This window comes from Delphinapterus leucas, chromosome 21, assembly GCF_059928025.1.
Source record: "Delphinapterus leucas isolate spDelLeu-1000000601 "Yukka" chromosome 21, BTC_Dleu_Yukka2, whole genome shotgun sequence".
In the NCBI taxonomy this organism is placed as follows: Eukaryota; Metazoa; Chordata; class Mammalia; order Artiodactyla; family Monodontidae; genus Delphinapterus; species Delphinapterus leucas.
Window position 1 is genome coordinate 9698576 of NC_143149.1, and position 13393 is coordinate 9711968.

Here is a 13393-nt window from a genome sequence, read left to right on the forward strand (position 1 = left end):
AGTGATTCTACTGCTTAGAATTTATCCTGTATATTCAGACCCCTGCTGACGTATTGCTGTAGAAAAAGAATTTCATGGCGGCGTCACAGAAAAAGACCTAGAAATGGCCTAAACGTTCTTCAACAGTAGACTGGCTAAATAAATTCTGGCATAGCCAATTAATAGAATGCTGCACACGTGAAAACAATTAAATTCATATGCACAAATGGAAGAAACTCACGAATATATGGTTAAGTTTAAAAAGCCAAATACAAAAAATGTAAATAGTATCGTCATATTTTAGGAAAGTAAGAAAAGAGAAACAATCATATATATTAACAGTACATTGTGAAAAGGACACTAAAACAAAAACAAAAGCAAAAACAAAAACCTCGTCAATCATAAAGAGGAAAACTAGTGTAAAAGGGCAAGGAGTGACCCTTTATTTCCATCGTCTTTATAGTATTTGTTTCGATATCCGCTTATGCCATTTTAATTAATATCATGTGCATGTATTACCCTTTAAATTATTAAAACACAGGTAAATAATTGAAATTAACTAGGAGCTCCAGACAGCATAATAATATCAGAGTAAAGTCAGGAGTTTAATTCACAAAGACCTTTTATGTTGCCCTGTGTTATGATGTGAGGTCTCCTGTGGCAGGTCCATTATCCAGGATTTTATTAACTGGAAGTCTGATATCTATTATGGCCAAAAATGTATAGTCTTATTTGCAGATAACAGAAAATAGCCTTGGTTAATTTAAGCAGGCTACAAATTTATTAGAATGAGGCAAAGAGATGCACAGAATTATAAACACTTGGAGAATGAGCCATGGTAATTTATGGAAACCATCGGATGTTGAACTACTCCAAAGACAGTACCATTTTTTCATACCTCAAATATATATTGAGCAACAGTTGTGTTCTAGGTTCTACTGTAGGCACCGGGCACTCAAGAGGAAAGCTGGCCAAAAAACTGCCCTGGCGTAGTGCAACTTACATTCTAGTAAATGTGGGTCCTGGGAAACTTTTGCTACGTGCCACGCATTGTTCTAAGTAGTGGAGATCTGACGTTTAACTCTCACGACAAAACCATGGAGTTGGAGCCCTTTGAGCAGCACCGCGTTTCTCCCTGCTGGACAGCGCCACCCCTGGTGGCTGTGTGTTTCTGCTGCGCGCTGCCCCAGGACTGGCCGGTGGTGGCTGGAAGCACCACCAGGGAGCACTTGATGGGGTCCCCAGGGCTCTAGCCCCACCCCACCCCAGCCTCACCACAGCCTCAGGACCCAATTCTAAACTGTCTTAGGAGCCTCTGAATCACTCGTGCCAAACTCGATGCCTGGGGGCGGCGGGGAGCTTCCCATTGGCTTAACGCTGCTCACATGCCCATCACCTGGATGCTGAGATTTAGGAGAACAAGTATGTGGCGTTTTCCCCTTGCATGGCAGCTGGTGAATGCATCTGGAAATGAAAAATTAAATCTGATTCATATGTGCCGATACAGAAGGATCGCCAAAAGATATGGTTAATTTACAAAGTGCCAACATCCAGGATAAAATACATTTATATTAGACCTGAAGGTGGCAGGGAGTAGCATAATCCTGCACCTGTTGAAGGAGATGACAAATATATTATTTTTAGGTTTTTATTTGAAAATTCAAGACTGTTTTCTTTAAAAGGCTGTTTAATTATTTTAAATATTTGTTTCTTTGTATCTGTGGTTTGTAAAAAAAAAAAAAAAGAAACAAGAAACATCCCATAAGTTCTGGAAATATACTTCTAAAACAAGGTCAGCTTCTTTCTAACAATTCTGCTGTATTCAGATGACCCCAATCATAATTGATCACAAGCGTGCATTGAGTGGTTCCATGCAAGTAAGCCAAATACATTTCAAATTGCAGTTTATAAGTAAATTCTTCAAGAATCAACTGCATTATTTGGCAATAATGCTTTCTGATTAGAATTTTTAATGTTTGCATCTTTCTCAATGCCGTGCATGTATCTGCCATGGCACAGGTACGGAGCGTTAATGATTATATCACCTTCGTGATGTTTGGGATGTTTACACCTGCCTTCCCTTCTAACTGACAGAAATCATATTTTTGTGTCCTCATAGAAGCCTGCTTCATAACACCGAGTTGCATTCTTTGTTCATTTCTAAACTCTGTAGTGAATTTTGGAATCTACCCAGATAAAGGGAGATGGCACCTTGATGCTCACCTATGATGAGTGTGACACCCTCTTTATAGAGACCTGGGCTCTTTATGTAACTTCAGTGGCACATCTTGCTGAGGCTGTGTCTTAGAGCAGGAGGCAACAGCAGGCACTGCCCATCCCGTAGAGAGACACGGCCGCACGCACGCGGTGTCCGCAGCCCCGGGGGAGGTCGGGCGACGGCGCCTTTGCCCCGCGCAGTGCGGACGCGAGCCTCTCCCGGCGTCGCTGCGCGTCAGCGAGCGGGAAGCGGGCTTCGCGTCCTCGCCATCGGGAAGGTGGGCTTCCGGAAGGGAGCCCCGGCGGGTCCCCCGCACCCCCTCGCCGTGTGCACGCGCTCCCACGCCCGCCGCAGAGCGCCCCGGGCAGGCTCGGGGCCCAACTGCAGGGTAAAAGCTGCTCTCTCTTCCAGGCGCCCGAAGCTCGGCTCCAGACCCCGCGCGCCCCCAGCGCGGCGCCAGCAGCGGCTCCGTCGCGGCCGCCATCCTGGCCCCGCTCTCCGCGCTCGTTCTCTCCGGGCTCGCGTTTCACCTCCACAAGCACAGGTAACGTGGCGACACCCCGCTCGCGGGCGTCGCGTCTCCTTCTGAGGCCCTGCGGCCCTGACAGCTCGTCCCCCCCTTGCCTCTCGCCCGCAGAGCGAGGCCGAAGGTCCAGTACAACGGCTACGCCGGCCACGAGAGCAGCAACGGGCAGGCCTCCTTCGAGAACCCCATGTACGACACGAACTTGAAGCCCACCGAGGCCAAGGCCGTGCGCTTCGACACGACCCTGAACACGGTGTGCACCGTGGTGTAGCGCTCGGGCCGGCCGCCCATAGCCACTCCTCCGACGCGGACGGCAGGGACCACAGGGGCCACAGGGCCTCCCTCACCCCGCTCCCCCGCCGCCGACGGACCCCGTCCAGGGAGCGGTCCCCGGCCTCCCCTCCCCGGCGGCCTCCGGGCGCGGTGACAGACGGTAGCACCGCGGTATGGGTTTGGTTTGTTTTTCTCAATCCCCATGAATACGAATATTCTGGAGGAAAAAAAAAAAGCCCTCTTGAAGAAGACCCCTTTCTGGTAGCCGCACACACCTGCAGACGCTTCACGCCGTCCCTGCGGAGACCGGACGAGCTTCGAGGGACCCGCAGCTCACCTCGGGGTCCATCCCCAGGGCCATCTGCAAATTTCCCACTCAGCTGTTCTCTTGCAGAAGTTTTGATGCACAATTTTTTGCACTAGTGTGTTCTGAATGACTAAGATTCTGATAAATAAACTATTCACACGGGGTTTCCACACACTCTCCATTGTATATAAGCTGTCAAGCTAAGCATTCCACCCGCAGGGTTTAGTTGGCGCGTTAGAAAAAGAAAACACAGCCCCAGATGCGGCACAGGTTTTAAAAGGAAAAAGAGTATTGAAGAGATTTATTTTATTATTGCTTTCTTTTAGCTTCATAGATGTGCTGAATCCACTGAAAATGTCCGATGAGGAAAAAAAGAGGCCTTTTTATTTCCCACGTGTTTTCTTTAGTCCTGTCACCTCCCGTGATCGTCGCTCTCACGCTACTTCCGAGCAGGTTTGCAGCATGTTCTATTTGCCGTGTACAGATGTGAATAGTAATTTATTTTAGTCGCTCACACTCAGAACCTGTGGGTTTTGGCTCACAGCACGGTCTTCCCTTGCGCATTGTGATTTTTTCCTTTCGCTGCCGTCACTGTCTGTTATCGCGTTGAAGGATAGTGAACCACAGTAGCCCCGGAATATAGTGGAAAAGGTTCAGGATCAAAATATCAAGTGTTCCTTTAGAGGCAAGGAAAAGTCACACCCACTCTTCTTTCCTGATGACATAATTTATGTATTACTTAGTCTTTTGTTTCATGCTTTATAATTCCAGATGGAAAGAAAATTTCAGTGACTTCAAGTTTAAAATTCATCATAGGTAAATTATGAATTGCAGTATAAATAAAATAGGTGTGATTCCCCCCACGTGGATAAAATCCAGACACGAAGTAGAAGATGCGACAATGAGAATTCAAAAGTGAAAAACAAAACAAAAAAGTCAATAGCTCATTCCTTCAGAAGTTTCGATCTGAACATTTTAGTCGCTCTCACCCACTGGGCGCTCACTGTTGCCATCAGGAGGCACGGTCAACCTCCTCTGGTTCCCCCGGCCTTTCACACCCCACAGCGTTGAACTCCAGGGTATTATGCTGAGTTCTCTGCTCCTTTCCCTCCGGCCAGCCTGGCCACCGGACCGAGATCTGTCTTGCAGCCTGGAGTCCTTATGGCTGTTTCTCCTCAGACCAGATGAGGCCAGCCAGAGCCAGGCTCCTAGCACACCCAGGGAGCCGAAAGAAAGAGGAAACGGGAGGAGGTTTGCGCCTCTTTGTGTGCATGGGAGAACAGGGTTACCGTACATACGAGGTGTATATATATATACATACATATAAATATAATATCGTGTACATATGCGGTTTGACTCATTCAAACTAGGTGCAAAATGCTGACTTCAGAGTCTGAATTAATGTCTCTCCACATCCCCGACCTGCTTGCTGGTCAACGACGTTACGAAACCCTGAAACAACAGGACATACATACATACCAGAAACCACAGATCAGATTAAACATGATTCTCCTTTGTGTGCAAAGTCAGAGTGTCCTCAGTTGCCAGTTGGGAGCATGTTATTTAAAAAAAAGAATACTCCATGAAATTTCCTTGCGAGAATTCTGCCTAGTTTCTTCCCAGGGTGTGTGCAGTGTTAATCAGATTCCTGCGAGGTGTTGGAGGGTCCTGTTCAAGCCGTCGGCAAGTGCGCTCTCTGGGTTCGGGCTGGAAGATTCTTTCCAGAAGCAGCCGGAGTGCGTGGAGCGCAGGAGCCCCTCTGACAGGTTCTGTGGCTTCAGAGCTGTTCAAACTGCTGCTTGTCCCACACATCTTGCCTTTCTTCAGGCTAGCTGCAATAATTTTTTTCTCCTGTAAAATATTTTGTAAACAACCACAAAAAAAGCTACTATAAAAAAGGGGAAAGAACGCTGGCATTATGATCAGGAAAACCATCGTCATCCCCCCATCCATCCGTGTCGCCACCCCGCCACATGCTGCTGACATGAAGTAGGTGCAAACGACCTTTTTGTACAGAGATATATTTTTTATGAAGAATTTGTAAAATTATTAAATATGCTGTAATTTTTTGATTAATGTAGGTAACTTGTTAAAAAATAAATGTTTTTACAATACAAAACTGTAATTTTCCCAATAATGTACAATGTACCATCTCTAGCTGACGTTCAGTTCTGATCCTATTACACATGTATTAATATTAAAGTGACCTGTTAAAATGAACAGTATCCTTTTTGTCAAAAAAAAATTATACAGAGAGTGTAATATAGCCTGTGCAATGCCACCTATCTTTAAAGCAAATCAGAGTTCTAATTAAATATTTAATTTTAGATTTCTATTTTTCAGTGTGAATTTATTTTATCTTTAATAGGTGCATGCGAGTCTCTGGAAGGGAAGGAACAGAATGAACATGTCATTGATGGGCTTTCACTTTATTTAGAACGAGGGCCGATGTTTTCCCAAGACACAGCGTCACCATCATGGTTAATAAATAGCACATTTACGAAAAGCCGTGATACAGAGAACAGCAACGTGAAAGCTGTCAGAATTCTTGACAGTTTTTGCCTTAAAAGTCAATGAGAGCTTTTAGTTCCCTCCAACCCAAAATCAAGCCTAAATTTTTATGATAAAAAAAAATTGGGGGCTTCCATGGTGGCACAGCGGTTAAGAATCCGCCTGCCAATGCAGGGGACATGGGTTAGAGCCCTGGTCCGGGAAGATCCTACATGCCGCGGAGCAACTAAGCCCGTGCGCCACAACTACTGAGCCTGTGCTCTAGAGCCCATGAGCCACAACTACTGAAGCCTGTGCTCTAGGGCCCATGAGCCATACCTACTGAGCCTGTGCTCTAGAGCCCATGAGCCACAACTACTGAAGCCCACGCTTTAGGGCCCGTGAGCCACAACTACTGAGCCTGTGCTCTAGAGCCCACGAGCCACAACTACTGAAGCCCACGCACCTAGAGCCTGTACTCCGCAACAAGAGAAGCCACTGCAATGAGAAGCCCGCGCACAGCAATGAAGAGTAGCCCCTGCTTGCTGCAACTAGAGAAAGCCTATGTGCAGCAACGAAGACCGAATGCAGCCAAAAATAAATTTAAACAAAAAAATTGGGAGTTCTTTCTGTAAGCCTTCACCACACTGAAAATGCCATGTAAGAAAATTATAGACAGATTTTACGGAACATTTCAAGGGTCACGAGTGAAGAAGGCTCAGAGCATCACCTGTAATAGCACCTTTAGAGGTCAGAGCCAGCTCCCCACTCACTTCTGGGCTGAGAGAAACAGTGCTTTCCGAGTCAGTGGCCCTTTAGGCGGGACGTCTTGCAGTTAAGCAGAATGATATACTAATTTTCCTGAGAATCAAATTATTACAAAGTAAAAAACAACCAATAAACAAACAAAAAAAATAGCCCCAGCGTGGTATCCAAGTAACAGTTTTGACATCCAACCTAAGGTCTGGGTCTCGGTGGACCAGCGGATGCCTTTAAATGCCAAGGATTAGGACCTACTACGCAGCAGACACAGCTCCAGACGCCCGACATACATTCAACGTAATCTAGCAAAGTAGGTTTTACGACCTTGATTTTATAGATGACGAAGGAGAAATGCAGAGACATTAGTGACGTTACCCAAGTATGCACAGCTCGGCAACGCTGCTATTAGAGGGCAGTTTTCCCTTGCTTTAACATTCTTTTTCACCAAAAAATCGTGATTAAATTCATCAGTGTTCCCTTTTTCTGCAATTAAAAATGTTGTCACTCTAACTGTAAATATATTTTTTGTTGCATCTGGTAAACAATGACCACAAGTTAAGAAATTCAGGAGAAATAAATACTGCGTATGATCAGCTGTAATATCCCCCAGCACTGCTCCTATGTGATACATTTGGGAGCCCTACAATTAGCCTGTGTGTTAGCCTAACACACTGACAGCACATGAGAGTTTACTCCTCACTGACCCCTGCCTCGGGGCGCATCTTGAAGACTGACCGGGAATTAATGAGTTGCCTGTGTCTGGAGGGTTTGGGATGTGGCCGCCCGTTCAGCACCGAGGAGGTCCTCCCACAGCCGCTGAATCTGAGCCAGCTGTGGGGCTCGCACACTCGTTCTGGCGCCCACCACCTAGTGCTGCGGCCCTTTGGCCCCAGCCGTGGCTCCTGGCAGCACTGGATAAAACCTGACTTGCTCCTTGTCTGGGCTGGACAGCTTTCACTGGACGACAGTGGGTCTCACTGAGGCAAAGGAGCCCAGAACAGCAGCGCCCGCCTCTCCGGACAGTCACCGTTTGTGGAACCCGGCCCGGGGCCCTTTTCGCCTGAGAGCAGAGCCCAGCGACCCCCGGGAACGCCCTCCCATGACCGTCATTTTGTGGGGTGTCAGCGCAGTTCCCCCGCCTCCCTGAGCCAGGACCCCCCTCGCGGGGGCTGGAGCCTTAAGGGGCGTGAGGCAAGCCCGGGACACGTGTGCCCGCTCTGCCGGGTCCCCCAGCATCCCCCCAGCATCCATCCTCCCAGGAGCCCAGCCGTCACTCCTCTCTGCCGCTTCCTCCCCAGGGCCAGGCGCTGGGCCGTTTTCTTGATCCTGGGCCCACCCCACACCTTTCTGAAATTCCTTTTCTATTTTCTTCACGTCAGTCACGCTCGGTGCTTCCACCGCTGCGCAGGAAGGCGGCGGACGTAACTACAGTGGAACAGATTGAGAAGGCGCCTCCCGCTGACCCACCCTCGGGGCTCAGCCCCCGGCTGCCGTGGACGCCTCCGGGCTCCAGGTCTCGGGATGGACACAGCTTCCAGGGAGGCCGGGCGGGTGTTGCTAAGCGCAGCGCCTCTCGCCGAATGGAATCAAGCCCCTGCAGCTGCGTCCCGGCCTTTGCGCGCAGGTGGCAACCAGAGGGACGGTGGCCTGTAGCTTCGTCGAGTGCAGGCTCCACCAAGGGTCACAAGGCAGCCACTGGGAGGCTCTTCATTACGGAGGCACTGGGGTCGAAAGGGCAGCGCGCGGTCTGCAGCACTGCGCGGGAGGCCTGGCTGAGTTTGTGCACAGCGTCGCACAGGGTCCCTACCTACCGGCCACGGGGTCCAGGACTCCGGGGCTTATTCACCCCGCGAGACGAAGACCTCGCGCACTTGACCACGGCTCGCCGTCTCCCCCGCGCCCGCACCCACGGTCCTCCCGGCCGGAGCGAAGGAGGTTTGCCCGCGGGGGTCAGAGGAGGGGGGCCCCGGGCGCGCAGTCGGGTCCCGGGTGCCCGCTCCCTGCTGGCACCCAAGCCCAGCAACTCTGATCGGACGCGGCCGTGGCTTCCCCTCTTCCGTCTCAGAGAAATGGTGTCTGCAGCCCAATGTTTCCATCAGCAACACAGAGCTAGGTGACTTGATCGGAGTTTCGTCGATTTAGCCACAGTGGCTAGTTTTGTTTGTTTTGGTTTGGTTTTCTGGGGAGAGGGGGGCAGATGCATCTGGAGCCCGTGGGCTTTGTGGGGCGGGCAGAGCGTTTTGCCCCGCGAGGTCCTGCTGGCCTCCGGCCACCTGACCGTCCTCCCTCGGCCTTCGCGGCTCTGAGACCCCAGGGCCGGTCTGTCTTCCGTCTCCTCATCGCCCGCCCGGGACGGCGGAGCCCAGGGCGGGGCCCTCACCTGCTGCGGGAGCGCAGCCGACCTCAGGCCTCAGGCAGAGGCAAGGCGGCTCCAGCGGAGCTGGGCCGAGGCGCGCTGCCGAGGCGCGCGCCGGGGTCCCTGGAGCATCAATGCATGCTGCTTCTCTCAGGCGCAAAGAGGAATGGGTTTCCAGAGCATGCTCAACAAATGAATAATTAAAATATCAATTTTATCCGACTTTTTACTTGCTTGGTAAAAGTAAAAAGAGTTTGGAAATACAATGTATTGGGGAAGGTGGATGTAGTAACTAGATCTTCTTACACTTTATTGGTAGGAATTTAAATTAAGACCTTACAGGATCAATTGGGGAACTAGTCGGTCCTAAATATTCTCACCCCAGAAAAGAAATGGTAATTATGTGACATGACACTTGGCACGGTGGTCATCATTTTGCAATAATTTATCAAATCAACAGGTCCTACGGCTTAAATTTACACAATGTTTACGTCAATTGTATCTCAATAAAGCTTAAAAAATTCTCTTCGGGGAACAATTCTACTCTAAGTAACATATCATGATACAATATGCTCTGAGGATGAGGGGCATGTGTATGCTCCAGCCCTGTTCCTGAGAGTGAAATACTGGCAATAAGGTAAAAAAGCCATTGGTAGAGGAGAGATTAAATACGGCACAACTCTATGATGGAATACAATGCAATTAGATAAAGAAGAAGGCAGTTTAAGGTGTATTGATATCTAAGGATGTACAAGATTCATTTAAAGTGAAAAAGTATCACGCAGAGCTGGGTTTATGATACACTTGGATGTGTGCCCGCAGATGCTCTGAAGAGTTTAAGAAATGGCAGCAGTGGATTTCTCTGCTAGGGAATCTGAGGGAACGAGGGAGAGGCAAGGAAGAGGTACATCTCACTCCCTGCAGCTTTCTAACCTTCGAACGTGTATGTGCTGCCTACTCAAACAATTGAATACATTTTCCTCAATTAAATAAAAATAAATGCATAAGCTGTTGCTAGACTCCTGTTCCTGCCTCCCATGATTTGATCGCCAATACAGGAAGAGCGATAATCCTGATCTTAAACCTGGAACCTCCTGTCTTTGCTCAGGAACAGTAACAGCAGGAGTAAAGCGTTCATCACGGGGACTCACTCACCACAGAGGAGCGAGAGCCTGGGTCCAGCAATGTTCCCCAGATGGTCAGCCTTTCTCCTCCAGTGTTGCTGGAAGTTCACTGTCATTAAAAAGTCCAGCTTAACTGTTATTTTCTCTCCATGACATGGTGTATACTGGAATATTCAAGACAGTAATAGAAAGAAAATTTAAAACAAAAAAAGATTGTCAACAACAGCTACTAGAAGCCAAAGTTGGGCCAGTTAAAAATGTGAAGAAATACTCCATATTCAAAGTTTGTTCTCCATGGGATATGAATGCGTCTTATCCCAGATAACTGTCCTGGCTAGACACGACTCACTCAGAGCAGCTCTTTAGAGCAGATAGCTTCAGTATCTGTGAAGTTTATAAAATCCACTCATTTGACAAGTTTTTATGGAGCATTTACTAAATATTGAAACTTAGGTTTGGATAGCTCAACATAAAACAAGCAGAGGCCAGGCTCCTTAGAAAATTACAGTCCAAGCAGAGGCAGTTACATAAACAAATAGTTACAGTAAAGTGCGGTCCATGCATTTTTCTGTACTTGCACAGAGTAATGCATTAGAGGACCAATGGGAAGGGATGCCTAAATATCTCTGGAGGCAGAACAGGGGGCAGATTATTAAGGAAAACTTCCCCAGGAGCTGTGCCTATTAATGGAGCCCTTCTGTTAGAATCCTAGTGTCCCTGTGCCTCCTTAGTAGATGAATGATACTAGTGTCCCATTAGCATCAATATTCCACCTCTATTGGCTCAGTGGCTCCCCCTGCAACTTTTCAGTTTGTTAGTCCTAAAAAAATACAGCCCCTATCTATTTTGGGCCTCCCTAGAGCTTGCCTTACACGTGTTTCCAAGGTCTTCCATTTCACGTGTTCTGTGATGTTTCTTTACTCCTGCTGTTCGTCAGTGATTCATCTAAGGAAAGGGAGCTTCTCTCAACATGCTTGCCCTTGACCTCCTGACTGCAGACTGGCTGCCATTGCTGCAGTCATTACAGCCATGTTAGGCAGGCAGTTCAAATGTGTGAGGTAAAGAAAAGCTGACACCAGCCCTCTTTTGTATCAAGAAAGGCAACAATTTCACAAAGCACCCCATCTCCCCCACCACCTCCAACAAACTTCCATTTCCGTCTCATGACCTAGAATCTGGCCACAAGCCACCCACAGATGCAAAGGAAGCTGGAAAAATAGACCACAGGAACTTCCAGTAACATTAAGACTCATCACCTGGGGATCGGTCAGCAAGTCCCCAATGACAATGTGTGTTTTGATGGTAACAAAAATAAGGAAGATAAATTGCTTTAAGACATTTTTTTCCCCTTTGATAATAAATAAAGGATCCCACAAGTTTACCCCTCTAAATAGAAATCAGACTCTAAGACTTAGTCGTGGGGATCAAGTCTCGTCTCACTCACTTAGCGATTTTGCATCATTGTAGGATCTCATGATGCATTTTACTTCCCTCTAGCCCACCTTCCCCCACATTTTTTGATAATTTGAGGCTTTAAAACAAAACGACACAGACAAAAATAAGCTTATGAATACATGCACTAATTTAGAGAAATTTCTTTATGGGTAGTGTAGCAGTAGTTCAGTAGTTCCCACCACTAGACAGAATGTACATAAATAAGATTTTAGTGGGAAAATGATTTACACTGAAGTTACCTTTTCTTATTGTTCTGGGGAAATGTGTGTGTGTGTGTGTGTGTGTGTTTAAAAGACTTAAGCAGATGTTTTCAAAAAGAAGAGTGGCAGCATTATAATAGTGCAAGCCTCTGTGAACATGTAAATGTGTTGGCACACGGCTTTTATTACTCAGAGAGAAATTTAACAGCTTATGGAAAAATCAAATATACGTTGTTCTAGCTGTCAAATCAACTTCAGAAGTAGTCACATAGCTTCCTACGTATTTGTTTTGAGTTACAGGTAGAAAAACGAATTCTCTTTCTCTTATTACTGTGTTTGAGTCATAGATTCTAGTGGCAAATCTGAAATAAAAAGTAGACCTGAGCTTTAGAGCTTTGTATCCATTTTATTCAAATGCCTGTTGAAATTTTTCAGAAACAATAGTCGAATATATATTTATGCTTTAAGGCATTATTCACACCCAAGCAATATTTAGCTGGTGATGTCTGTAAAATTAAACTCATTATGTAAGAAAGGCATAGACTATTTATGAAGTGCATTTGCATTAACTACTAACCATGGAAGGGAAGAAAAGCTTATCGTTTTAAACAGAATGTGACAGAAACAGTGTGGCAGTAATATAACTGCAATACACTGAAGTGCTATTGTAAAGCAGGTCAATAAGAAAAGACAATCAGCCTGTTTCCCAAAGCTGGTGAGGCTACAGTAAAACTGACATGTCTCCATATGTATGTAATTTGCAATATAGTTTGGTGATGTGGATCAGTACTCTCTATGGTGTTGATATAATTTGACCTGTTGACATTATGGATGAAACCAAATCCTGAAAAATAAATCTGAAAGAAAACAAAACACAAGCCTATACACTAGATAGGTAGGTATCAATATAATAGATGGATACACGTGTATATTTGTAAATGGCTAAATGGCAAAGATAAATGAAATAAATATTTGAGAGCAGAAAAATGTCACATTACTTAAAGTGAAATTTGAGAAATACTACACAGCCATTAAAAACATTAAATAAAGACCCCATAGCATCATAATGTGGTTAAGAGGCACTGTGAAATTTAGAACGGATTTATGCAATAATTGTAACTGGAAAGGCATCGCATGACATAAGTATAGACCAGAAAAAGCAGGAACTAGAGGCTTGCTTGTCTTATTTGAGGGAAGCAGATTATGGATGTTTTTATTTCCTTCTTAAATATTTCACTGGGTTTTCTGTAATGCTGTGTGTGTGAATGTTTATTTTTTTAATTAACTTTTTTTTTAGCAGTCATGTTGCTTTATCTTTTTTCTTTTATTTATTTTTTTATACAGCAGGTTCTCATTAGTCATCAATCTCATACACATCAGTGTATACAAGTCAATCCCAATCGCCCAATTCATCACACCATCACCCCACCCCCATGCCGCTTTCCCCCCTTGGTGTCCATACGTTTGTTCTCCACACCTGTGTCTCAATTTCTGCCCTGCAAACCGGTTCATCTGTACCATTTTTCTAGGTTCCACATATATGCGTTAATACACAATATTTGTTTTTCTCTTTCTGACTTACTTCACTCTGTATGACAGTCTCTAGATCCATCCACGTCTCAACAAATGACCCAATTTCATTCCTTTTTATGGCTGCGTAATATTCCATTGTATATACATACCATATCTTCTTTATCCATTCG

The 13393-nt window shown here is 46.2% G+C and overlaps 1 protein-coding gene across 1 annotated transcript in view; it reads left to right on the plus strand.

The window, feature by feature from the left end:
* LOC111173362 (CUB and sushi domain-containing protein 1) overlaps positions 1–2994 on the plus strand; it is a 64068-nt gene extending 61074 nt beyond the window's left edge. Inside the window, exons 21-22 of the mRNA XM_089903832.1 lie at positions 2609–2741; positions 2835–2994. Of these exons, the coding sequence (XP_089759958.1) occupies positions 2609–2741; positions 2835–2994 (293 nt within the window). The remainder of the gene's footprint in view (positions 1–2608; positions 2742–2834) is intronic.
* The last annotated feature ends 10399 nt before the right edge of the window (positions 2995–13393 follow it).